This window comes from Cebus imitator, unplaced genomic scaffold, assembly GCF_001604975.1.
Source record: "Cebus imitator isolate Cc_AM_T3 unplaced genomic scaffold, Cebus_imitator-1.0 Scaffold170, whole genome shotgun sequence".
In the NCBI taxonomy this organism is placed as follows: Eukaryota; Metazoa; Chordata; class Mammalia; order Primates; family Cebidae; genus Cebus; species Cebus imitator.
The window spans coordinates 2568200-2589681 of NW_016107485.1; the positions used below are offsets into that span (position 1 = coordinate 2568200).

Below are 21482 nucleotides of genomic sequence, written 5' to 3' on the forward strand. Positions count from 1 at the left end.
CAGGCTGGAGTGCAATGGCTCAATCTCGGTTCACTGCAACCTCTGCCTCCCTTGTTCAAGTGATTGATTCTCTAGTCTTAGCCTCCCAAGTAGCCGAGATTACAGGCGTGCGCCACCATGCCCTGCTAATTTTTTGTATTTTTTTGCAAAGATGTTTTCTTCATGTTGGTCAGGCTGGTCTCAAACTCCTGACCTCAGGTGATCCACCCACTTCGGCCTCCCAAAGTGCTCAGATTACAGGCGTGAGCCACCATGCCTGGCTCCCCCCCACTGCCCGCCCACAAGGCTGGAGTGCAGAGGTGTGATCATAGGTCACTGCAGCATTGACCTCCAGGGCTCAAGCAATCTGCCTACCTCAGCCTCCAGTGTAGCCAGGACCACAGGAATGAGCCACCACACCTGGCTAGTTTTTAAATTTTTTGTAGAAACAGGGTCTCACTATGTTGCCCAGGCTGGTCTCAAACTCCTGGGCTCAAATGAGCCAAAGTCTTGGGATTACAGGTGTGAGCCACTTCACCCAGCCTCCCCACTTTACAGATGAGGAAAGTGAGGCTCACAGTGATCAAGCAGTGTACCCAGGGTCAGGATGCCAGGCTCTAGCCTGGGTCGGATAAGAACCCAGGTTACCTTGACTCAAGTCCATGCTTTTGGCTCACTGCATGGCTGTGAGAATTTGGAAAGAAGCAGAGCAGCTGGTGACTCCCCTACCCCTCCAGACAGGATTCTGGTCACTGTGCTTCCCCCTGAGGCCATCACGCTCCAGGAGGCAGAGCCCATACGGATGCTGCAGATTGAGGTGAGTTGTTCCCTGTACACAGGGCCTGAGGTCCAGCCCCCTTGCATCTACTTCTCTCTGCCCCCAGCGCCCTGCCTTTTCCATCTCCATTTCCCTATTCTCTGTCCCTTCACTTGAGCACCCAGTGGCTTCCTTGAACTCAGCCCTGTGTTGTGCCTCTGTGATCCACTCTCCTGGATCCACTTGCCTTTTCAGAAATGTTATAGAGTCCCCTTCCCTTGCACTTCCTCTCTGGACAGGGTGAACGGGATATCCCCGAGGTCAGCCGCCGAGACTTGGACCTACTGATTGCAGAGGAAGATGAAGCTATCTTGCTAGAAGCCAGGCGTCTCCAGCAGCTTAGGGCCCGCCTGGCACTGGAAGGTCAGACCCGTGGCATGGGCAGTCTGGGACTCAGCAATGCTTTTATTTCTCCTTTTCTGTCCTCTGAACTCTGATTCTCTCTCCACAGAGGCAAAGGAGGAGCCCCGGGTCCCAGAGGGCGAAATCATAGTCCCCCGGATCTCACCTCCAGCTCCTGCAGAGTAAGGGCAGGAATTCCTAGACCAGGTAGGGGGTCAGTGCTGGGAAGGGTCACCTCATTTATCTTGCCCATTTCCTCTCAGGGTAGAAGGAATAGCAGAGCCACTTCCAGTCCAGGCCCTGGTCCCTGAGGAGCTGAGGCCGACAGGCTGGGAGCCTGAGGCCCTGCTCATGGGTGAGTGTCCGCCGTGCCCTGGGTGCTTTCCTGGGAGTACCTGGATACTGCTGCAGACAAGGGCTCTATATCCCAACTTGCTGAAGGGAGGACCCTGCAGTTTCTTACCCTGGCGTCTGCAAGCGGTAAGGGGCTTATGAGACAGAGCCACAACCTTGGGTGTTGTTGCAGAGGTGACCCCCCCAGAGGAACTTCGTCTGCCAGTCCCACCCAGCCCAGAGGTGAGTAGCATCCCTTCCTATCCTCTTAGTTTGCCCTCCCCTCCCAGGGCTGCCTCCTCAAGCCCTGGGCACTGCTAGCTTACAGAGAGCCTTAGTGCAGATCATAAAAGATGCCCCTTTCTACGCCCCGTCATATTTGGCCTGCACTTACTTCCCAGATGGGTACCCTTATGCAAGTTATGAGCTGCACAAGTGCATGAAGACCCTGCTTAAGACCTTTCCCCAGGTTCCTCTAGGGGCAGGGTGTGGGGCCCTGTTAGCAGTCCACCAGAATGACAGGAAAAGGAGTAATGGGCAGCCTTGCCCCTATCTGCCCTCCCGACTCAGCGGATGCCCCCAGTACCCCCACCTCCTCGCCGCCGCCGTCGCCAGTTACTGTTCTGGGACAAGGAGACACAGATCTCCCGGGAGAAATTCCGGAAACAACTACAAACCAGAGCCCACTGCCGGGAATGTGTGAGTGCAGCCCAGGCTTTGCTGGGCGAGGGAAGGAGGCTGGGATGACCAGGGGCAGATGCAGGCTGGGCCTTCTAAACTCCTCAGGTGGGCATGGGGAGGATTGGGAAATGGATGAAAAATCCCCTCCATTCCCCAGAAAATTTGCATGCGATGTGGGTTTGCACATACACAACTCTTCATGCTCCTTTAGTGACCCCATTTAGTAATGAACAGGGCAAGCAGGGTCATGAGCCCAAAAGCTGGGGAAGTCCAGAGGCCCTGGAACAACGCATTGCAAAGAGACAAAGGGGCACCAAGGAGTGGCTGCTTCATAATGGGGCTTCTGGCCTTCCCTCACCACACAGCCCATGGTGCAGCCTCCTGAGAGGACCATCACAAGTCCTGCGGAGTTGTTCAGAACCCCAACTCTGTGTAAGAATGGCAGGGGTTGGGCACGAAGGATCCTCAAAACCAATTCCTCATTCCTGGTGTTCCTCATACCTCAAACCCTGTGCTTATTGCCTGCTTGTCCACAGCTGGCTGGCTACCCCCTGAACTACTGGGCCTTTGGACTTCTTGTGCCCAGCCACTCCCAAGAGCACTCAGGCGAGAGCTGGCTGAGGAGGCTGCTGAGAGGGAGGCAGCTGCTGAGGAAGAAAGAAAGATTGAAGCTCCAAGTGAGATTGAGGTAACTGTACCACCTGTTTTCTGCATTGCCCCAGGGCCGGGCTCTGCCTGACCCAGCTGGCTGCCTTCTCCTGCCACAAGAGCCAACAGCACAGGCTCATTGGCCTTGGGCCTTCTGAGGCCCAAGTCCCAGATGCTTGGGATCTTAGTTCTGCTTCTGCCATCCACAGGTCCCAAGGGAGGCCTGGGAGCCCAGTGGTCCCCTTATGGTGTCTGCAGGTAAGCACCTAGAAAAGAGGGGCAGTGGGACCACCACCCTAACCACTGCCCCAGGAAACTAGTACCCCAACTGCTGAAGCGGTTTCATGAGCAAAGGCATATGTATGTGACATAAACGCAGACTGGTCCTCCTCAGCTCCCCATCTGTGTGCTTTTAACAAGTCACTGCATGGCTCTGGCATCCACTTATGCCAGGTGACCACAAGGTCCTAACTACCACCCAAGCAGATGCCCCCCAGTGCCTTTCCTCCCTCAACAGAGATCTCCCTGGAGGCAGCTGAAGAGGAGAAGTCCCGTATCAGCGTCATCACACCAGAAGAACGGTGGTAAGCAGCCAGGCTTTTTGGGAGCCAGGGCCAGATGGTGGAAATGACTGCTAGGATAGGTAAGCCCCTTGTCACTGTCACAGCTGCCATCTTCCCTGCTCTGACTTCCATGTTCTCCTAGGGCCTTGGCTGAGATGGAGCAGCCAGAGGCTCCTGCATTGCCTGTGGTGCCTGAACTCCCCGAGGTGCCTATGGAGATGCCTTTGGTGCTACCCCCAGAGCTTGAGCTGCTCTCACTGGAGGCTGTGCACAGGTACCAGGGAGGCAGCACCTTGATGGGGGGGGTGGACTGGGGCTGAAGCCTCAGCTAATGGTTCTTGATCCCTACAGGGCAGTGGCATTGGAGCTGCAGGCCAACAGGGAGCCCGACTTTAGCAGCCTGGTGTCACCTCTCAGCCCCCGCAGGATGGCTGCCCGGGTCTTCTACCTGCTCCTGGGTAAGTGTGTGCGTCATGTGTATATGGGGCAGACACACAAACCAAAGGCCCATAGGCGGACTCCCCCAACCTGCCCTCTCCTCCCCTCTTGACCAGTGCTCTCAGCGCAGCAGATTCTTCGCGTGGAACAAGAAAAGCCATATGGTCGCCTCCTGATCCAGCCGGGGCCCAGATTCCACCGAGGTTAGAATCCATTTAAGCTGTCAGGAAACTGGCCACTTCTAGTAACCATGCCGTGCTTCACTGGGCCCTGCCTGCCTCGTTTCTGAATGTGCATGTCTAGCCTTCTTGCTCTCAGAGTTATTGTTCAAGCAGAAAACAAACTGCTTTTATTACAATATGATGTCATGACTCCTTTGTAACATATCCAGCCTCACAGACAGCCCTGTAAGGCAGTAGGCAGGGCTGGCACCAGATGGGTATGAGGTCCAGAATCTTTGGTAAGGAAGAACTGAACTGGGCTGAGAGGTGGTGGTAAGGCCTGGGCAGGCTCCTTCTCTCTGGCCTGGCTGCAGCCTGCAATCTAGGAGAGGCCCAGTACAGCCTGGAGCTCCTGAGCCTTGTCAACAGGCAGTGAGCCCAGAGCTGCTTGGAAGCTGTCGGCATGCTCTTTGGCCAGGAATGTCAGGAGCAGCAACAGTGCGGCCTTGGTGTCTGGGTGGAGAGGCGGGGGGAAAGGTCTGGGCTCCTAAAGCCTCACTGCCCCAGGCCCTCTGAGCCCTACCACTCCCCACCTCCCCCAAACCCCTGCCCATGACTCCTACCCTCACCTGGTGGGATCTTGTTGTCACCCAGAATGAGGCTGCAGATACGCAAGAGCTCGGGAGCCACATCTACAACCTGTGAGGAAAGAGTGGCTGACTCAGGGCAGCAGCCCTGGACCTCAGGTCTAGGCGGAGTGGTCGAGACCAAGGAGAGGCAGAGTGTCTTATCAGGGGTGATTTTGCCTGGTACTGATTCACAGGCATCCAAGACAACTATGAACATGAGAAGGACCAATGAAACTTGGTGGTAATGACTTTTTTTGGAGGGGATGGGGGATATGTGACAAGATGATTATTAGAGTCATTACCTCAAGACAAAAACAAACCCAGACACCTGGCTGGGCACAGTGGCTCACACCTATAATCCCAGCACTTTGGGAGGCTATGGCAGCTGGAACACCTGAGGTCAGGAGTTCGAGACCAGCCTGGCCAACACTGTGAAACCCCGTCTCCACTAAAAAAAACAAAAACAAAACTTAGCCAGGCATGGTGGCTGATGCCTGTAATCCCAGCTACTTGGGAGGCTGAGGCAGGAGAATCACTTGAATCCAGGAGGCAGAGGTTGCAGTGAGCCAAGGCCATGCCACTGCACTTCAGCCTGGGTGACAGAGCGAGACTCCATCTCAAAAAGAAACCCAGACACCCAGAAGCTCCACCTACAAAACAGTCTCTAAAGGTATAAAACAAGGGTGACACAAACACTCCAACATGACTCCAAACCTAGCTACTTGGTACAGGCAAAATCTCTTAAGAGAGCAGAGCTGATCTGATTGAAACATATGGCGTGGTGGCCCAGAGGCACCCAGGGCTCCACAGAGCAATCTGAAAGAGCCCTGGCTTAGGAAACCAGCCTAGGAAAACTGGAACTTCTGGCTCAGACCAAAGGGTAGAAATAGAGCTTCCTCAGGAAAAATGCTACATGGAGAGGGAAGTCCCACCTGTTCCATCATAGGACTGGCTGCCAATCCTTGCAGACAAGAAATGGTGCAGGGAGTATCAAAGAACAGCTAAAACTGTCACCTTGCCTCGGGTGCAACTGACAGCCTGGAGCTTCTGAGCCTCATCAGCAGACAGTGCCTATCACTGAGTGGAGTGGCATGCTCCCCTCTGAGGGCTGCCAGCAGCAAGGTTACCTGGTCAGGGCTGCTCTGGTACAGGAAGCTGAAGAGGCGCCCGATGGTGACCCACTCCTCCAAGTCTTCCTTCAGTGGCAGGGCGTGTAGTAGGGCAGCCAGCACCTGGACACACAAGTATCTCAGGCCAACCTGCCCTGCCCTCCACCACCCTCCTTAGCTTCCAGGCCATGCCTGATGTCTCCCTCCTTCACCTGGGGTTCTGGTTTCCTCATGGGACTGGCCATCAGCAGACGAGCCAGTGCCCCACAGATGTTGTCACGGACACGATCATGTCGCTCCCGCGCCAGGAGGGGAAAAAGGAGCCCCAGCAGCTTGGGGAAGTTTCTGGTCCACAGTCAAGGAATGGCCCACACACTCAGGTAGAACTTGCCCACCTGGAAGCCCTGGGGATACTTCTCCAACCCCATGTCCCTCCTCTCCTATGAGCCAAGGATACTCCTGGGCAGGGCGGCCCCCGTGCTCTGCCAGGACGCCCATCCCAAAGATGGCATTGCTTCGCACCTCAGGGTCTGCCTCTCGGGCGGTGCTCAACAACACAGGGAGCAGCCGAGACACAAACTGGGCTGAGGCGGCACCCAGGCCCTGAATGGATTCTGCCAAGGTCCCCATTGCAAAGGACTTCTCTGCCACTGTACAGCCCTGTTTCTGACGGGGGAGGATAGAAAGGTAGCACAATCAGCCTGGGCCAAGGATAAAGGCTGGGGTGGGCACCAGGTGCACGAGTGGTTTAGGGTTCGAAGCCAGAGGATGGACACTCACTGTCTTGCACAGCAATAATGGCAGGAAGCCAGCAAAGAATGGGGCAAAGGAGTCTCCCCCAGCCGCGGCTGCCAGGGCAGGGATGGCCTCTCCAGCATGCTCCAGCAACATGGCGTCGTATTCAGCCTGTGGAGACAGGTCAGGGGCTGGAGCACCAGGGCCAGCTCAGTGACTGCAGACCTCCCCACCACGCTCTGCCACCGGCTGCAGGGGTCCCTGGGGCTGCCCTTGGTTGCCAGGGCTGACCCCTCTCAGGCTGGGTGTTTCCATGGCCCAGCTTCTTCCCCTGGCTCTCCTGCTCCTATTGCTCCAAGCACACCCCAGTCCACACTGCTCTCCTTCCCTGAACTCCCACTGGCATAGTGGTCTCAGAGTTTTGTCCTTCTGGCCATTACCAATCTCTTTTAGTGGCCCTGGCTGTCCCAGTCCAAGCCCAAATACACTGTCCACCCCTGTCCCTATGGAGACTCCCTAGACTGCCTGATCCCAGTTTTCATCCCTCGCTCTCACCTGATCATCATCCTCTTCCTCCTCCTCGTCAGTATCCTGACAGGCTGTCTACAAGAAGAAATAGCTCAACTTATTAGGCAGAGCTTTCATGCCTCTTCCCTTTTTATAAATGTCTGGGGGTGGACTTGTAGCCAGTCCCCAACCTGGGCCTGGCACCTCTCCTTCCCAAAGCCCACCTGCCCTGCTTACCTTCCTCTGCAGCACGGCCTTGAGCATGCTACAGAGCTCAGCGAGGCGCCCATGGGGCTGCAGTGCAAGGGTTCCACAGCTGTGGAGCACCCCCGTCAGGGCCTCCAGCACAGCTATCACCACCTGGCGCTCCCGCTCCCCGTTCACTGCCTGCATGTAAGATGGCACCACTCGGGCCAGGGCGGTCTGCAAAGCTGGGGACATTATTGGCTGAAGCCCCTGTCAGGCCCTGTCCCTCACCGAGAACCCCCAGCCTGGCCCAGCCTCTTTCTCACCAGCAGAGTTGGGTTCCGTGGGGCAGCTTTGACAGGCCTTGTGCAGTGCACAGCAAAACTGACCCAGCGCCTCATGGGCTGCCTTCCGCACATTCAGGTGAGGGCACTGCAAGATGAGGAGGGGCGGGATATGCCTACTGTGTGCACTGTGAACACAGACTGAGAACCCCACCCACCAGCCCACTCACCTCCAGCAGTTTAAAGACTTCTTCAAAGACACTTTCCATGTACGGAAGGAAGGCTACACTACAGAGAAAGACACAGCCGTGGGTAAGGGGCTCCCAGGCAGGGTTTTCAGTGCCAGGTAAGGGCAAATGCTTACCTGGTGTTCACAGAGATCTCCCCCAGGGCAGCACAGGCGTCTTCCTTCTCATCGAAGAAAGCGTTCTCTACGCTGTACCTATAGTAGGATGGGGAGGGAGTGGTGATCAGGCACTAAGCCCTTGTCTAAAACCAAAGTCTAGATTCCTGACCAGAAAAGCACCCCTCTGTACCCTGAGATCTCTGAGTCATCCTCTTCTTCCATGTCCTCATCCATGAGCTCCTCCTCTTCTTCCCCATCACTCTCATCGTCAAACAGAAGGAAGGAGCTGCTCCCGTCATACTGAGGCTGGAGTGGAGGCATGGCAAGGACTTGGGCTCAGCTGGGCCCAGGAGATAAATCCCATCGCAGGGTTGGCCTGGCCCAGCCCACCCACCGTCTGCTCACCACAATGCCCTCGGTGGAACGGAGTGACAGCAGCATGAGCGTGGTGATCTGTTCCAAGTGGGGTGCCAGGCCTTCACCCATCAGACCTGATAAGGCCGCAAATAGGCTGTACCTGGTCAAAGCAGGCAGAAGAAACTCTATGGTCCTGCCTGCTACAGCAAGACAGGATGAGGGAGTCCAGAACACCTGGCTATGGTCCAAACCAGAGGACTAGAGTCTAGGGTGGGGACTCCAGTGGGTTCAGTGGGCAAACAGGAGGGGTGGGGACACAGGGGCAGGCGCAGGGTGAGGGGTCACTCACGTGCAGCGCCGCAAGTCAGGGTCGTCTACCTGGTCGCAGAGGCCCAGACCCAGCTGGCAGCATTCCTCAGCCAGTGGCCTCATGGGCTCCCCCACTGCTCGTGCCAGCACCCCCAGTGTCTCTGTCAGGGCAAGGGCTCCATTAGCACCCAGGCTGTGGAGGTGGGCTATGATAGGACCACATGTGGTAGCTAGGAGGAATTCAGAAATCCCGCCCCACCCCTTGGTACATCATAAAGAATACCCCCTTTCATGAGAAGGAAGACACCCATGCTCCCGTGGGGGCAGTCTCTGTGAACACCAGGTGAGCATCAGCCTTTTGCTGGCACTGGGACCCCAACCTGGGAGCCTCTTACTCACCCAGGCTCTGGATCTGCACAGGCTGAAGGTCCTCATGGCCTGTCAACAGGAATTCCCGCAGGTGCTCCATGATGGTGGGGAAGTAGGGCAGCAGCGAGGCCTGGGCGGCCGTGGCTGCAGGATGGAAGGACAGAATCAGAGATGGAGAGGGCAGGAACCACCTGCCACAGGGCTTTGGGTGAGCCCCACCTCCCTGCTTCCTGCCTCTCTCCTCACCAATAGCTCCCAGAGCGCTCACAGCCAGCTCCTTGGCCCGGGGACTGCTGGGGTTCCTCAGGGGATGCAGCATGCATTCCATAAGCTCCGGAAGGTAGGGCTGCACTTTGGGCCCTGTGGGAAAGGATGCTCCTCTACCAACCAACCCAGGTCTCCTACCTGCTGCATGCCCACCTCCCTCCAGGTGGGAACCTCTTTGTGGTGCCATCACACCCCTTCCCCTCCGGCAGCAATTCAGGGAGATGCACATCCTGTATATTCAGCCAAAGCCACAGCCTCATCCCCCTCCCCCAAGCTCCCCACTGCCATCACTACCCAGGTTCTCCACGAAATTCTCCAGGGCATAGCAGGCCTTGGCTAGGTGGTGAGTGTGTCTGAGAGGCACCGACTTCAGGTAGGCGAGCAGCAGCGGCATCACCTCCTTTGAATAGCTGCTGATATGGGGCTGGAGGAAGGAGCAATCAGGGCCAGAGTCAGGTTCACCTCCAGGGCACACACTGGAGTGCTAATAGCAGCAGGAATGCTGGAAGAGATGAAAGGTGAGGGGAAGGAGACACTCAAGTGGTGGTTCTCACACTCAGCCTGGCTCACCTGTAGGTTTTCTGAGAACTGGCCCAGGGCAAACAGCGCAGCATTGTGTACAACTTGCGAGGGGTCCTCCAAGCCCTTACACACGATCTGCAGCAGTTGGGGCAGCAGTCTGGATGGGGCAGGACAAGAGGACACAGGCTGAGGAGCTACACCTGAGAGCCCTCGGCTGACGTGTTCTCTTCGTTTCTCCTGGAAAAACCAAGGCTTTTCCTGTCACCGGAGGGTGGGCAGCAGCCCCTGGTCCCTATAGCTGGGAAGCCCTGTCATTTATCTTCCAAGCCAGGACACTTTTGAGAATGGGAGGAAATGCTGTTGATAAATAAGCTTGAACAACAAGCGTAAACCAGAAAGCCATGGTCCTCCCTGTGGGCAACCCTCACCCTGGGACAGGGGAACAGATACCTCTGCCTGATGTGGTCGCCAGCTCCGTCAGACAGCACGGCCAGCACCAGGAGTCCAGCCTTGCGCTGGTATGGGCTCTCACTCCGCAAGGCCTCTTCTAGCATGGGCATCTAGGGAAGCATTTGTGGCACTCTCCTGAAACCCCAGCAAGAGCCTGCCCATTCCTGTGGCAATAGGCTTTCACACCTCCCAGGATCTAAATGTCCTTGGCCTCAGGGGACTAGGCACACCCGGAGGTAGGGACACCAGGACAGAGCCACACTTACCAACTGGGGACAGAGCTTCTCGGGGGGCAGGTGTAGCGCCAGCATGTCCACAACCTGAGATGGGATGGGGAGACTTACTTTGCTCGACTCCATCTCTGCCTCACCAACCTCCCACAGCCACCTAACACCTTTCCCCTGTCCTGCCCCACATCTCACTTGTACAGCAAAATGCTTGGGAGTCTCCCCCATCAGCTCAATCTCCAACTCTTCCTCTTCTGAATCCTGGTCTTCGGGATCCAGCTGGCCTGGTGGGGGCTCAGCAGCCATAATGGGGAAAAGGGTATGCAGCAAGGGTGGCAGGAGACGATTCTTTAGTAAGGCCTTGATGGAGAGCATGCAACAGTGTCCCTAAGAATTGGCTCCTAGGATGGGCTCACATTAAAAATTCCAGTCTTGGCCGGGCGCGGTGGCTCAAGCCTGTAATCCCAGCACTTTGGGAGGCCGAGGCGGGTGGATCACAAGGTCAAGAGATCGAGACCATCCTGGTCAACATGGTGAAACCCCGTCTCTACTAAAAATACAAAAAATTAGCTGGGCATGGTGGCGTGTGCCTGTAATCCCAGCTACTCAGGAGGCTGAGGCAGGAGAATTGCCTGAACCCAGGAGACGGAGGTTGCGGTGAGCCGAGATCGCGCCATTGCACTCCAGCCTGGGTAACAACAGCGAAACTCCATCTCAAAAAAAAAAAAAAAAAAAAAAAAAAAACAAACCCCATAACAAAAAAAAAAAAAAAAAAAAAAATTCCAGTCTTGGCCAGGCACAGTGGCTCATGCCTGTAATCCCAGCACTTTGGCAGGCCAAGGCAGACACATCACCTAAGGCAGGCAGATCACCTGAGGCAGGGAGTTGAAGACCAGCCTGACCAACATGGAGAAACCCCATCTCTACTAAAAATACAAAGTTAGCTAGGCGTAGTGGCACATGCCTGTAATCCCAGCTACTGGGAGGCTGAGGCAGGAGAATCACTTGAACCCAGGAGGCAGAGGTTGCGGTGAGCTGAGATTGCACCATTGCACTCCAGCCTGGGCAACAAGAGCAAAACTCTGTCTCAAAAAAAACAAAACAAAACAAAAAAAAAACCAGTCTTCCAGGCCATAGAGGTCTGACAGAAGATTCCCAATCTCCCAGGCAGGAGTTGGGGTGAGGCCAGGGCAAGGCTTGAACCCCCACAGTACTTTAGATACCCTGAGATGGACAGAAAGCCACAAAAGTGAGATTAAGGGTAGAGATGGACGGGTGGTGACGTTTCAATGGGCACTCACCTTGCTTTTGACTTTGACCAAGAAAGTGATCGAGCAAAGGATACGTATGCGTATCGCATTGCCCAGGGACACATTTCTAGCCACCTGTCCAGAGAATAATAAGAATCAGAGACAGGCAAGGAAATTCCCAACAGGGCATGTAGCAGGAGCCACCTCCATTCTAGGCTCACCTCCAGGCAGAATGTGAGGACCTCAGAGAGGTGGGGAGTGATGATGGGTACCTCCGACTCCAACAGTTCATCCAAAGCCTCAAGGGCCTCACAGGCCTTTGCCTGACAGACAAAACAAGGCACAGGGTTACCATGCTCTTCTTCAGTGGGCCCAGCTGGACACTTCCACACTCCTTCCAACAGAGCTCCTGCCCACCTGTCCTCACCTCATCTATGGGGATCAGTGTCTGCACCGCCACAATCAGCTTAGGCACCAACATCCGAGCGAGAGGCTGAGGGACACATCAGAGAGAGCATGATGCAGCCTAATCTTAGACCCCAGCAGCTGGCAGCTTCCTCACAGCCTGAATTGTGAGGAGGAGCCCAGGAACATCAGCCAGGCCCACCTACAGCAACCCCTCTCGATTGTCAGGAAGGGCCACAGGCAGGTAAAGAATCCAAAGGAGCGGGCCGGGCGCAGTGGCTCAAGCCTGTAATCCCAACACTTTGGGAGGCCGAGGCGGGTGGATCACGAGGTCAAGAGATCGAGACCATCCTGGTCAACATGGTGAAACCCCGTCTCTACTAAAAAAAAAATACAAAAAAAAAATCAGCTGGGCATGGTGGCGCATGCCTGTAATCCCAGCTACTCAGGAGGCTGAGGCAGGAGAATTGCCTGAACCCAGGAGGCGGAGGTTGCGGTGAGCCGAGATCGCGCCATTGCACTCCAGCCTGGGTAGCAAGAGCGAAACTCCGTCTCAAAAAAAAAAAAGAATCCAAAGGAGCTTTGTTTTGTGTGTGTGTGTGTGTGTGTGTGTGTGTGTGTGTGAGGAAGGGTCACAGGCAGGAAAAGAATCCAAAACAGTTTTGTAGGGTGTGTGTGTGTTTGTGTGTTTTGAGACAGAGTCTCGTTCTGTTGCCAAGCTGGAGTGCAGAGGTGCGACCTCAGCTCACATAACCTCTGCCTCCCTGGTTCAAGTGATTCTCCTGCCTCAGCCTACTGAGCAGCTGGGACTACAGGAGCACACCACCATGCCTGGCTAATTTATTGTACTTTTAGTAGAGACAGGATTTCACCAGGTTGGCCAGGATGGTCTTGATCTCCTGACCTTGTGATGGGCCTGCCTTGGCCTCCGAAAGTGCTGAGATTACAGCACAAGCCACCGTGTCTGGCACAGCTTTCTAACTTTTAAGGGTGAGGACATGAAGGCCTGAGGAAAGGGAGTCAGTGATATGAGTGGGCCCATATCTCACCACGTCTTCAGTGTTGAGGTGGGGGGCCATGGTGGTCAGAGTGCGCAGGGAGTAGAAGAGCAGCCCAGGAGAGCCCACCTCACCAAGAGTCTCATTCAGAAGCCGAAGAAGCTCCCGGTGGTGGCGTTGGAAGGCCTCAGGACGCGAAGTCACCACCACACTCAGCAGCAAAAGCCCCATCTGTCCAAGAGTAGAGGATGGGAGGGCAAGCTTACATGGTCTATCTGGCCTCTTGGGCCCTCCCTCCTCCTGCCAACTATGTGATGGTACCTCTCTCTCTGGGCTGTGGGGGCTGTAGGTACTGTGCTGAAGAAGCTGCAAAAGCTGAGGCCAGGCCTCCAGGCCTTCCTTTCGAAAAATGGTGGCTGAAAGCTGGGCCAAGCTGAGGCTCACACAGTGCCTGCAAACAGGAGAGATCTCCTCCAGTCACCCTCCAATGCCTTCCTCTTGAGTGGCCAGGCTCATTGGGGCAGCCAGAAGGGAAACTTTCAGGAGGGGTGGGCACAGGGCCTTTGCCAAGTTGGGACACATGAGATAGCAGCTCATAGGGAGCCCAGCAGCACTGCGGGCATGTAATCTGGTAAGTTCAGTCTTAGCCTGAATTTCAGTCTCATTCTTCTGACTTTGGTTTGCCAGATCATCATCACCCTTTCTCAAGAACTTTAGTCTTCAAAACAGCTTTAAAATCTTCACCTTGGGTCTAGAACGGAAGTCCCTGCCCCCCAAGTCCCAGCCTGCAGCTGAAGGGGAAGGCAGAAACCCAAAGAAGGTCGTCAAGATCCCGAGAGAAGGGAGTAGGTACTCACTCTGTTTCCCTCTGCAGGGCCGTCAAGATCAGGGACTTAAGGCTAGAACACAGGTGGCAGGTGTTTGGTACCCGGCCTGCCCAAGAAAAGCTTCCAGCTGGCCCCGCCCCGCCCCAGGCCCAGCCCACCTCTCCCGTTGCTCCGCCGCCAGCCGTCGCCAGCGGGTGTTCAGTCGTCTGCGGGTCAGCACGGCCGCAAACTGGCGGATCTAGGACAAGGAAGTAGGCATGTGGGGGTCCGGGCAGGAAGGTGCTGAGGGGACCGCACGGGGCGTTTACTGGGGATTGGCCAGTGCAGGGGTCTCACCTGGGGGTCGGCTGCCGAGGCGAGCAGGTCGCAGAGAGCCAGCAAGGCGGCGGGGGCCCGCAGAGCGATGTGGAGCTGTTCCGTGGCCTGGGGGAAAGCTAAGGGTGAGAATCGGGCCTTTCCCGCAACCTCCCGCTCGCCCTGGTCCGGTTTGGCCTGCTCCATACCCGACGGATGCGCTCGGTGTCCGGCAGCAGCAGTTCCCGTAGGAGCTGCTCCAGACCGGCGGGCTCCATGGCAGCAGCTGAGCCGCCGCTATTGGGCTGAAAGGGGGAGGGGGAGGGACAGCACGTGGAGGCTGACACCCACTTCCGGCGGAAAGGGCGTTGCCGCACGCCCCCCGGGTCGTCAAGGTGATTCAATTCACTTCCCACAAACAGGTCCGGCTCCTCCACTTCCGTTAGGCTGAGCACCGACTGAGTCGCGGAAACCGGGCTCTGGCAATGTAGGTTCCCCACGCTGAGAGTTCCCAAGCTGGGTTGGAGAACTCGAGATTCGGTTATTCAGTGGCCAGCTTGGCTTTCTAAAGGACAGTGCCCCTAACAGCAGGTCTCGAGTTCCTACATCCAAACCAAAACCTCCAACTACATGATCATTTTTCTTAATAAATTTTATTTTGATAATTGTAAAAAGAAAAATCAGGACCAAAACTAAAGGCAACTTAAAAAGTTCAAATATATACTCCTTAATATAACAGAGATTTATAATTTCCGGGCCCTCTCTGGGGAAGGAAGACCCAAAGGGCAAAGGGGAAGGCAACAATGCCATTACACAATTCAGTCACTCAATCAAAAGAGAGGCTGGTAGGACAGCTCAACGGGACGTGAAGAAGGAGAGAACAGCAGTAGTTCTGCCATCCAGAACTCAGTCCATCTTGAGGTTAACATAGATATAACGGATGAACTTGAGGGAAGAAAAAAAGGAGATGGTGCCCAGCATGAGGAAGAAGACATAACCAGTGAGTAAGGAGTAGCCAAAGAACTCTACTGTCTGTACTGCCCCAGACATGTTGGAGCGTCGGGCATAATAGAAAACTGAGTAGAGGAAGATGAAGAGGCCAGTGGAGCCAACACTCAGCACAGATCGCCACCACCAGCGGTAATCCTCCCCAGATAACTGGAAGTAGGTGAGTGCAATGGAGATGCAAGCCCCCACACTCAGCAGGATGGCGAAGACAAAGAAGAGGATGCCATACAAAGTGTACTGCTCCCGACCCCATACTGTGGCAAAGATGTAGTACAGCTCCACAGAGATGGCACTGTGAAGAAAAGAGATGATACACAGCATTAAAGGGCTGTGCACTGTCAGCACAGTGGCTGGGCCAAAATCCAGCCCCCACCCTCTCCCATGTTGCTAGGTCATTGTGAAAAGTGAGTTCACTCCATTCTCTGCCCCAGAACTCCTGGCTTCATGGGGACTTTTTGCCTATGATTAGCTGCTCTCACTTAAAGAGTGTCTTCCTTGATAGGTTAAGGGCAGGGATCTTGTCCATTTTACTTTCCACTTCATTCTCTGCCTGGCACAAAGAGGTATTCAACAAAGTAAATGAGTAATCAAATAGGCTTTAAGTCTCCCATGATGGCCATAGACACTAAGGTTGGAAACCAGGAAGGTGAAAGGGGAGATGTCTCCAGAGAGCTTTAAAAGTGAGACACTCTCATATCTGAACTGATTCAAGCTCAGTCCTGCTTGGGGATAGGAGGAACCATTTAATGATCTCTGAATGGTACCGCTGAACAACGCATCATCACCGAAGTTGGGTTAGGGTATTAGATGAGTAGGGACAGGAAAAGGTGAGGTCAGGAACCTGAGAGTGATAGTACTGGAATAAAGGGAGGATACCTGAAAGGCAGGAAGCCTCCAACAGTCATGTGGATGACAGTAGACTTGTACCAGGGCTGGGGTGGGATCTCCCGGGCGATGTTCTTGGTGCGACAGGGTGCATCAAAGGGGCTGGCATTGTTCTTCCCAAAGATGCCTCCAATGACAGTGAGGGGAAAGCCCACCAGCAGCCAAACCGTCAGAAGCAGCAGGATGGTTGTGGCTGGCAGAGCCTGTGTCGAACCATTGGCCCAATGCACTGAGTTCACCACACTCCACGTCAGGAAGAAAGGCACTGCAGGGATGGGCCCCCGGAGGGAGGGTCAACACTAGGAGCTACATCTCTAAGGGCACCCACTTACATCCAGGACCAAAAGGGAAGGGGGGTGAAGCAGCCTGCCACTCTTAACAGCAGGCTTATGCTCCTGGATGTCTCTACAGAGTCAAATGCCTTCACCTCCACCCTTTCAGATCCCATCTTTGCTCTTTATCTTACCAACACTACCCCCCAACTCTGTGTCATTAAGGATCAAGGTAGCTACTACGTAATCTGGGAGTATTACAAATCCACCTGCCTCCTGAGGCCCATCTTGCCCTGGAGTTAGTAATTCCTCAAATGAGACATTCCTTTGGATTAAGGCCCTGTTTTCAGAAAGCCTTGGTTCAAATATAAATGTGATGGGATATAAATCAGACACATAGGATTGGGAACAAGAAGGGTTCAGAACAGAGACTACTACTGCCTTTGAAAGGTCAATCCAGTTTGAAAGCCTAGAGTGGACCCACCTTCAAAATAACAATTCAGGGGTATTATTTTACTGTAATGGGTGAGAATATAAGTCAGACTGCTTGGGTCTGAAACCTGGTTCATTACTTTTTAGGAGTGTAACCTCAGACAATTTACTTAAGCAGCCTTTAGTTCAGTTTCCTCATCTGTGCAATGGAAATATTACCTACTTCACACAGGTATTGCTGAGTGCTTACCACACTGCCTAGGACATTTTAAGGGCTTAATAATTTTAAACTATTAAAAGAAATGCATTCTTATCTTTTTTGGTTTTCTTGTTTCTTTTACAATATTCTTTCCCTTCAAGCCTCACCCTGACTCTATCCCAAGTTCTATGATGTGTTCTTTTTTTTTTTTTTTTAAGACAGTCTCATTCTGTCACCCCAGCTAGAGTAAAGTGGTACAATCATGGATTACTGCAGCCTCACCCTCCCAGGCTCCCCAGGCTCAAGCAATCCTCCTGCCTCAGCCTCCCGAGTAGCTGGAATTACAGGTGTGAACCACCATTCCTGGCTAATTTTTTATTTGTTATAGAGAGGGGATTTCACTGTGTTGCCTAGGCTTGTCTCAAACTTTTGGGCTCAAGTGATCCTCCAGCCTCATTCTCCCAAAGTGCTAGGATTACAGGTGTGAGCCACTGTGCCCAGCCATAATGTGTTCTTAATTTCTAAGTCCAGAAAGGCCCACCAGGGAAAGGGAAGTCCTCACCAGAGAAGAGACTGGTGGTGAGAATGATGTTCCACACCCAACGCTCGCCTCCGATCTGCCGGTAGAAGTGGCTGGACACGTAGCCAGAGATGCAGCAGGTCAGGGCATACAACAAGATGGCTGCCGAGTTAATGGCCCCGTGACGGTGCACATTGAACATGCCCAGCAGTGCCATGACAATAATGCCTGCAGGACGGTAGTGGAAAGCCCATGTTAGGCCTCACCTGTCTCTCTCCTAGCAATTTCAGAGGAATCAGCCCCCCTTTTCCCAGACTAAGGTCCTCCAGCAAAACAATCTCCCCCAGTTTTACTATCCAGAAAATCTACAACAGAATACATGCATCCTTGCTACAGCCACCCTATCCCTTAGGTCTGCCCCTATGGATAGAAAAGAAGATCCACAGACCTTTTCTGAACAAACTCCCTACCTAGTTCTATCCCATAAGAGAAATCCCCAATTCATTGTTATCACCTCACCAGTGCCAAGGGCCAGGAACTGGGCGCCCACGCCAAGCACAGCACAGAGCAGACCACGGTATGGGGGGAAGCGGAAGACATCTGTATGGATAATTTTCCAGCCATTGTCACCCTGGTCAAAGTCATCACCAGAACCTGCAGAGGTGGTCTCCTCATCTAAGTTGTACCGAGCCAGGTCATTCCGAAGCACACGCATTAGAATGACAGCCACAAAACCCACCAGTAAAAACACAAGCACCATGGAGTTGATGATGGACAACCAGTGGATTTCCAGTGTTCGAGGAAAGAAACCACCATCATCACCACGTCGCCTGTCACTCCGACGCTCAACTGAGGTCTCAGACCAGCGCACGCTATAAGTGTGGGTAAGGCCTAGGAACTCGTCAGGTCGTAACCCATCCAAGCTGTGGGGCTTGACATCCCGCACTGAAACATTGGCAAATATAATTCGGTCTCCATGGAATTCTAGGTGGAAGTCCAAATGAGTCCAGAGTCCTATCTTGTGGCTGTGTGGCAGGAAGCCGCTCTCCTCCATGTAGCCCACAAAGCCCCGGATTGGCAAGTCATCTACCACAAATTCAAAGTAGTACAGTTCTTCGATGGCCTGGCGCAGCTGCTCCACCTATAAAGAGCAAGTCAGGAGTTGGTCACACAAGACCTCCCCAGTCACAGAATTAGAGCAAAGTTTCTCACCTTCAGCACTACTGATATTTTGGGGTAGATAATTCCTTCCCTCCCCCACCACCCGATACGGTGTCTTGCTCTGTCACCCAGGCTGGAGTGCAGTGGTGCGATCTTGGCCCACTGCAACCTCCACCTCCTGGGTTCCAGCAATTCTCCTGCCTCAGCCTCCCAAGTAGCTGGGATTACAGGCACCCACCACTACATCCAGCTAATTTTTGTATTTTTAGTAGAGAGAGGGTTTCACCATGTTGGCCAGGCTGGCTCAAACTCCTGACCTCATGATCCACCTGCATTGGCATCCCAAAGTGGTGGGATTACAGGCATGAACCACCACACCCGGCCTGGGGTAGATAATTCTTTGTCATAGTGGGGCTGTCCTGTGCACTGCAGGATGTAGCCTTCCTAGCCTCTTCCCACTACATGCCAGTAGCACCCCCAAGTAGTAACAATAAAAAATGTCTCCATATAGGCTAGTAAGCAGAAAATTATAAAAAAGAAAGAGAAATAAATAAATAAATGTCTCCAGACGTTGCTAAATCTCCCCTGGGGGACAAAACTGTTCCCTTGAGAATCACTGGGTTAGACTCTAGAATGTTGAGGTCCTCCATAAAAGGGCAAGTATGACTTGACAGGGTTAGGGCCTAGAAAAAGAAGAGTGGTGCAGTCTAAGGAGGTCCGGAGTGGACTAAGAAGTACCAGGATTCACTAAAGAAAAAGCATGACAGGGAAGGTTAGGTAGAGACTACAGGAGACAGTTTAAGAAACAGCCAAGAGAGCCGGGCGCGGTGGCTCAAGCCTGTAATCCCAGCACTGTGGGAGGCCGAGGCGGGTGGATCACGAGGTCAAGAGATCGAGACCATCCTGGTCAACAAGGTGAAACCTCGCCTCTACTAAAAATACAAAAATTAGCTGGGCATGGTGGCGCGTGCCTGTAGTCCCAGCTACTCAGGAGGCTGAGGCAGGAGAATTGCCTGAACCCAGGAGGCGGAGGTTGCGGTGAGCCGAGATCGCGCCATTGCACTCCAGCCTGGGTAACAAGAGTGAAACTCCGTCTCAAAAAAAAAAAAAAAAAAAAACAGCCAAGAGGTAGGTATGGAAGGCAACAGAACTATGTAGGACTGCTAGTTGAGACCTTATGGCCAACAGAGAAGCTTGCAGTAAGAAATCCTGGGCTCTGGTATCAGTTCTGCAGTTCACTGTCCATGTAATCTTGAAAAAAGTCACTTCTGAGCAAGTACGTATCTTAGTTCACTTAATTAGAATAGCATCCCATGCCCTGCCTGCCACACTGGGTTGTATTGTAGTTGGAATCAAATCAGACAGTTTCCATCAAGGTACTCTGAACCATAAATGTAAGGCACTGTTAGTCTCTGGGAAGGAGGGCTATGGGATAGCCAATGTGGAGAGGCTGACCTGTGCAGAACTGAGCTGCATGTGGCACAGAATTCTCTTCTCCACGTTTTCCCGAAAGCGGATCTCATACAAAGACTCAGCCATCCGGTCCCCATCCAGCACTTCACCCAGGCTAAGGCTTTTGTGACGTATCTTCTCAGGGCAGCAGACTGGAAGCTGATAGTAGTGGTAAGTTTCCTGGGGGTTATGGTAGGGTCCCACTTTGTTGACATATAGAATAACAGGGTCGCCGGCCTTGTAGTGTGTCACGCCTTCCACCCCTGGCCCATGGCCTGTGCCCAGCAACAGTATCAGGATTGGCAACCACTGGCAGCTCCAACTTCGAGGGTTCCCTACGACTGTCATCCTTAAGGCAGTGGAACCTGTTTAGGGGAATCCTACAGTTATAGAAACTGGGGAGGTTACAGAAACCCCAGGTCAGGTGCCTCGAACTGAGGTCCTCTGGCTCCACTTGCCCCCATTGGCCCCCTGCCCCACCCCAGCCCACGTCTCTCTATCCCAAAGACCCGGCCCCGCCTCTGCTCTCTCATTCTCCCAACCTGGGCTCCCTCCCGCAGCCCGTCCGGCCCGGAGTCTCTACTACGCGCCCTGGCCCGTTTCCATGGCAACGCCGCGCGGTCTCGCACCTCGGGTACCTTCCCGCCACAGCCCCGGGGTCCTCACCGCGCGGGAAGGGCTGACCGAGGCGGCGCCAGCGGCCTCCACGGCCCCGTAGCTGCCCTTGGGCTACTGCCGGGGTCTCCCCCAGAGCGGTGCGGTAGCGGCGGGTTGGAGAGGACCTGCCGACCGACCTCCACGGGGTTGCCCGCCGCTGCGCCTGACGGCAGCGGCTGCGGCTGCACCGCGCTGGACACCGCACTGGCTTACTCAAGAACTAGCTGCGCCTTCTCCAGCTGGAGGCCCGGCCCAGCTCCGGGGACCCCGTGAGGCTCGGCTCGCCCCGCCCGTCCTCGGCGAGGCGAGGGTCCTCCCGGCGATCAGCAGCGAGGCCCAGGACACGTCAGTCTTACCACTTCCGCCCTCACCGGCGGGGACCTCAGCCTGGCGGAGAGTTCCTGGCCTGGGCCCTAGAGGGCCCCGGCTGCTGCGGCCCCTAGGGACACTTCGCGACGGCTTCCTGGGGAAGGGGCTGAGGCCTGGCGGCGAGGACGCTGATGCCCCTTCAGGATAAGTGGCCACTAGGCCACTTGCTGGTTCCTGGAAAGATTTGGGGCTGGAGAGCTCTTGGCCAGGAGGCTCGCGCTGGCCGAGGCCTGAGAGCTGTGCCCGCGGCACTGGCCTAGCGAGGGCCAGGGAGATGCATGGAGCAAGGGCGGCGGGTGTCAGTAGCACTTGCAGGTTAAACCACCGGCTGCTTAGGCCGAGCCCTGAGAGGCAGTTCGTGGTCCCCCAGCCGGGTTAGGGGTGAGGCTTTTCGCGTCTCTCCCATGCAAGGGTCCCAACTGTCTGAATCTCACCTCACTCCTCTCCCATGTGTCACGAATGGCCCGCGCCAAAGTAATAAATATGCAATAGGA

At 54.5% G+C, this 21482-nt stretch overlaps 3 protein-coding genes across 7 annotated transcripts in view; 1 reads left to right on the forward strand and 2 right to left on the reverse strand.

The window, feature by feature from the left end:
• Positions 1-4159, forward strand: part of REC8 (REC8 meiotic recombination protein) — an 8690-nt gene extending 4531 nt beyond the window's left edge. Inside the window, exons 7-19 of the mRNA XM_017544690.2 lie at positions 717-796; positions 1036-1159; positions 1248-1320; positions 1402-1493; positions 1665-1714; positions 2042-2170; positions 2518-2584; positions 2689-2840; positions 3010-3058; positions 3318-3384; positions 3506-3637; positions 3715-3821; positions 3918-4159. Coding sequence (XP_017400179.1) covers positions 717-796; positions 1036-1159; positions 1248-1320; positions 1402-1493; positions 1665-1714; positions 2042-2170; positions 2518-2584; positions 2689-2840; positions 3010-3058; positions 3318-3384; positions 3506-3637; positions 3715-3821; positions 3918-4009 — 1214 coding nt within the window. The 3' untranslated portion in view covers positions 4010-4159. The remainder of the gene's footprint in view (positions 1-716; positions 797-1035; positions 1160-1247; positions 1321-1401; positions 1494-1664; positions 1715-2041; positions 2171-2517; positions 2585-2688; positions 2841-3009; positions 3059-3317; positions 3385-3505; positions 3638-3714; positions 3822-3917) is intronic.
• On the reverse strand, positions 4122-14853 carry IPO4 (importin 4). Of its 3 annotated transcripts, XM_017544680.1 has the most exons (30): positions 14243-14853; positions 14076-14162; positions 13898-13977; positions 13770-13811; positions 13234-13363; positions 12964-13143; positions 11937-12002; positions 11731-11832; positions 11561-11644; positions 10455-10619; positions 10299-10352; positions 10033-10142; positions 9631-9739; positions 9355-9484; positions 9040-9153; positions 8824-8937; positions 8465-8585; positions 8164-8275; positions 7949-8064; positions 7777-7854; positions 7643-7700; positions 7455-7560; positions 7180-7373; positions 6991-7038; positions 6481-6606; positions 6158-6366; positions 5913-6045; positions 5719-5823; positions 4592-4661; positions 4122-4475 (listed from the first exon to the last, which is right to left on the reverse strand). In XM_017544680.1, exons 1-30 carry the CDS (start codon positions 14309-14311, stop codon positions 4345-4347), a joined length of 3243 nt encoding a protein of 1080 aa, XP_017400169.1. In that variant the 5' UTR covers positions 14312-14853; the 3' UTR covers positions 4122-4344. The 3 variants fall into 3 exon arrangements, with proteins under 3 accessions (XP_017400169.1, XP_017400171.1, XP_017400172.1); XM_017544682.2 differs by lacking the exon at positions 9040-9153 and having other exon boundaries at positions 14243-14535; XM_017544683.2 differs by lacking the exon at positions 12964-13143 and having other exon boundaries at positions 4128-4475; positions 14243-14535.
• On the reverse strand, positions 14671-21407 carry TM9SF1 (transmembrane 9 superfamily member 1). 3 transcript variants are annotated; one of them, XM_017544694.2, is made up of 6 exons: positions 20629-21407; positions 19966-20342; positions 17869-18490; positions 17392-17577; positions 15918-16191; positions 14671-15333 (listed from the first exon to the last, which is right to left on the reverse strand). In XM_017544694.2, exons 2-6 carry the CDS (start codon positions 20308-20310, stop codon positions 14940-14942), a joined length of 1821 nt encoding a protein of 606 aa, XP_017400183.1. In that variant the 5' UTR covers positions 20311-20342; positions 20629-21407; the 3' UTR covers positions 14671-14939. The 3 variants fall into 3 exon arrangements, with proteins under 3 accessions (XP_017400183.1, XP_017400182.1, XP_017400181.1); XM_017544693.2 differs by having other exon boundaries at positions 19966-20327; positions 20592-21407; XM_017544692.2 differs by having other exon boundaries at positions 19966-20327; positions 20629-21406.
• Positions 21408-21482: the final 75 nt, after the last annotated feature.

Excerpts from the sequence above, each read along its gene's own strand:
- IPO4 (XM_017544680.1), bottom strand. The coding sequence starts at position 14,311 with ATGGAGCCCGCCGGTCTGGAGCAGCTCCTACGGGAACTGCTGCTGCCG. Across the intron at positions 10,353-10,454 it reads CCAAGCATTTTGCTGTACAA|GTTGTGGACATGCTGGCGCT; the intron begins GTGAGATGTGGG and ends ATCCCATCTCAG. Across the intron at positions 8,938-9,039 it reads GAGCGCTCTGGGAGCTATTG|CCACGGCCGCCCAGGCCTCG; the intron begins GTGAGGAGAGAG and ends TCCATCCTGCAG.
- TM9SF1 (XM_017544694.2), bottom strand. The coding sequence starts at position 20,310 with ATGACAGTCGTAGGGAACCCTCGAAGTTGGAGCTGCCAGTGGTTGCCA. Across the intron at positions 18,491-19,965 it reads TGCAGCTCAGTTCTGCACAG|GTGGAGCAGCTGCGCCAGGC; the intron begins GTCAGCCTCTCC and ends TGCTCTTTATAG. Across the intron at positions 16,192-17,391 it reads CACCACCAGTCTCTTCTCTG|TGCCTTTCTTCCTGACGTGG; the intron begins GTGAGGACTTCC and ends CCATCCCTGCAG.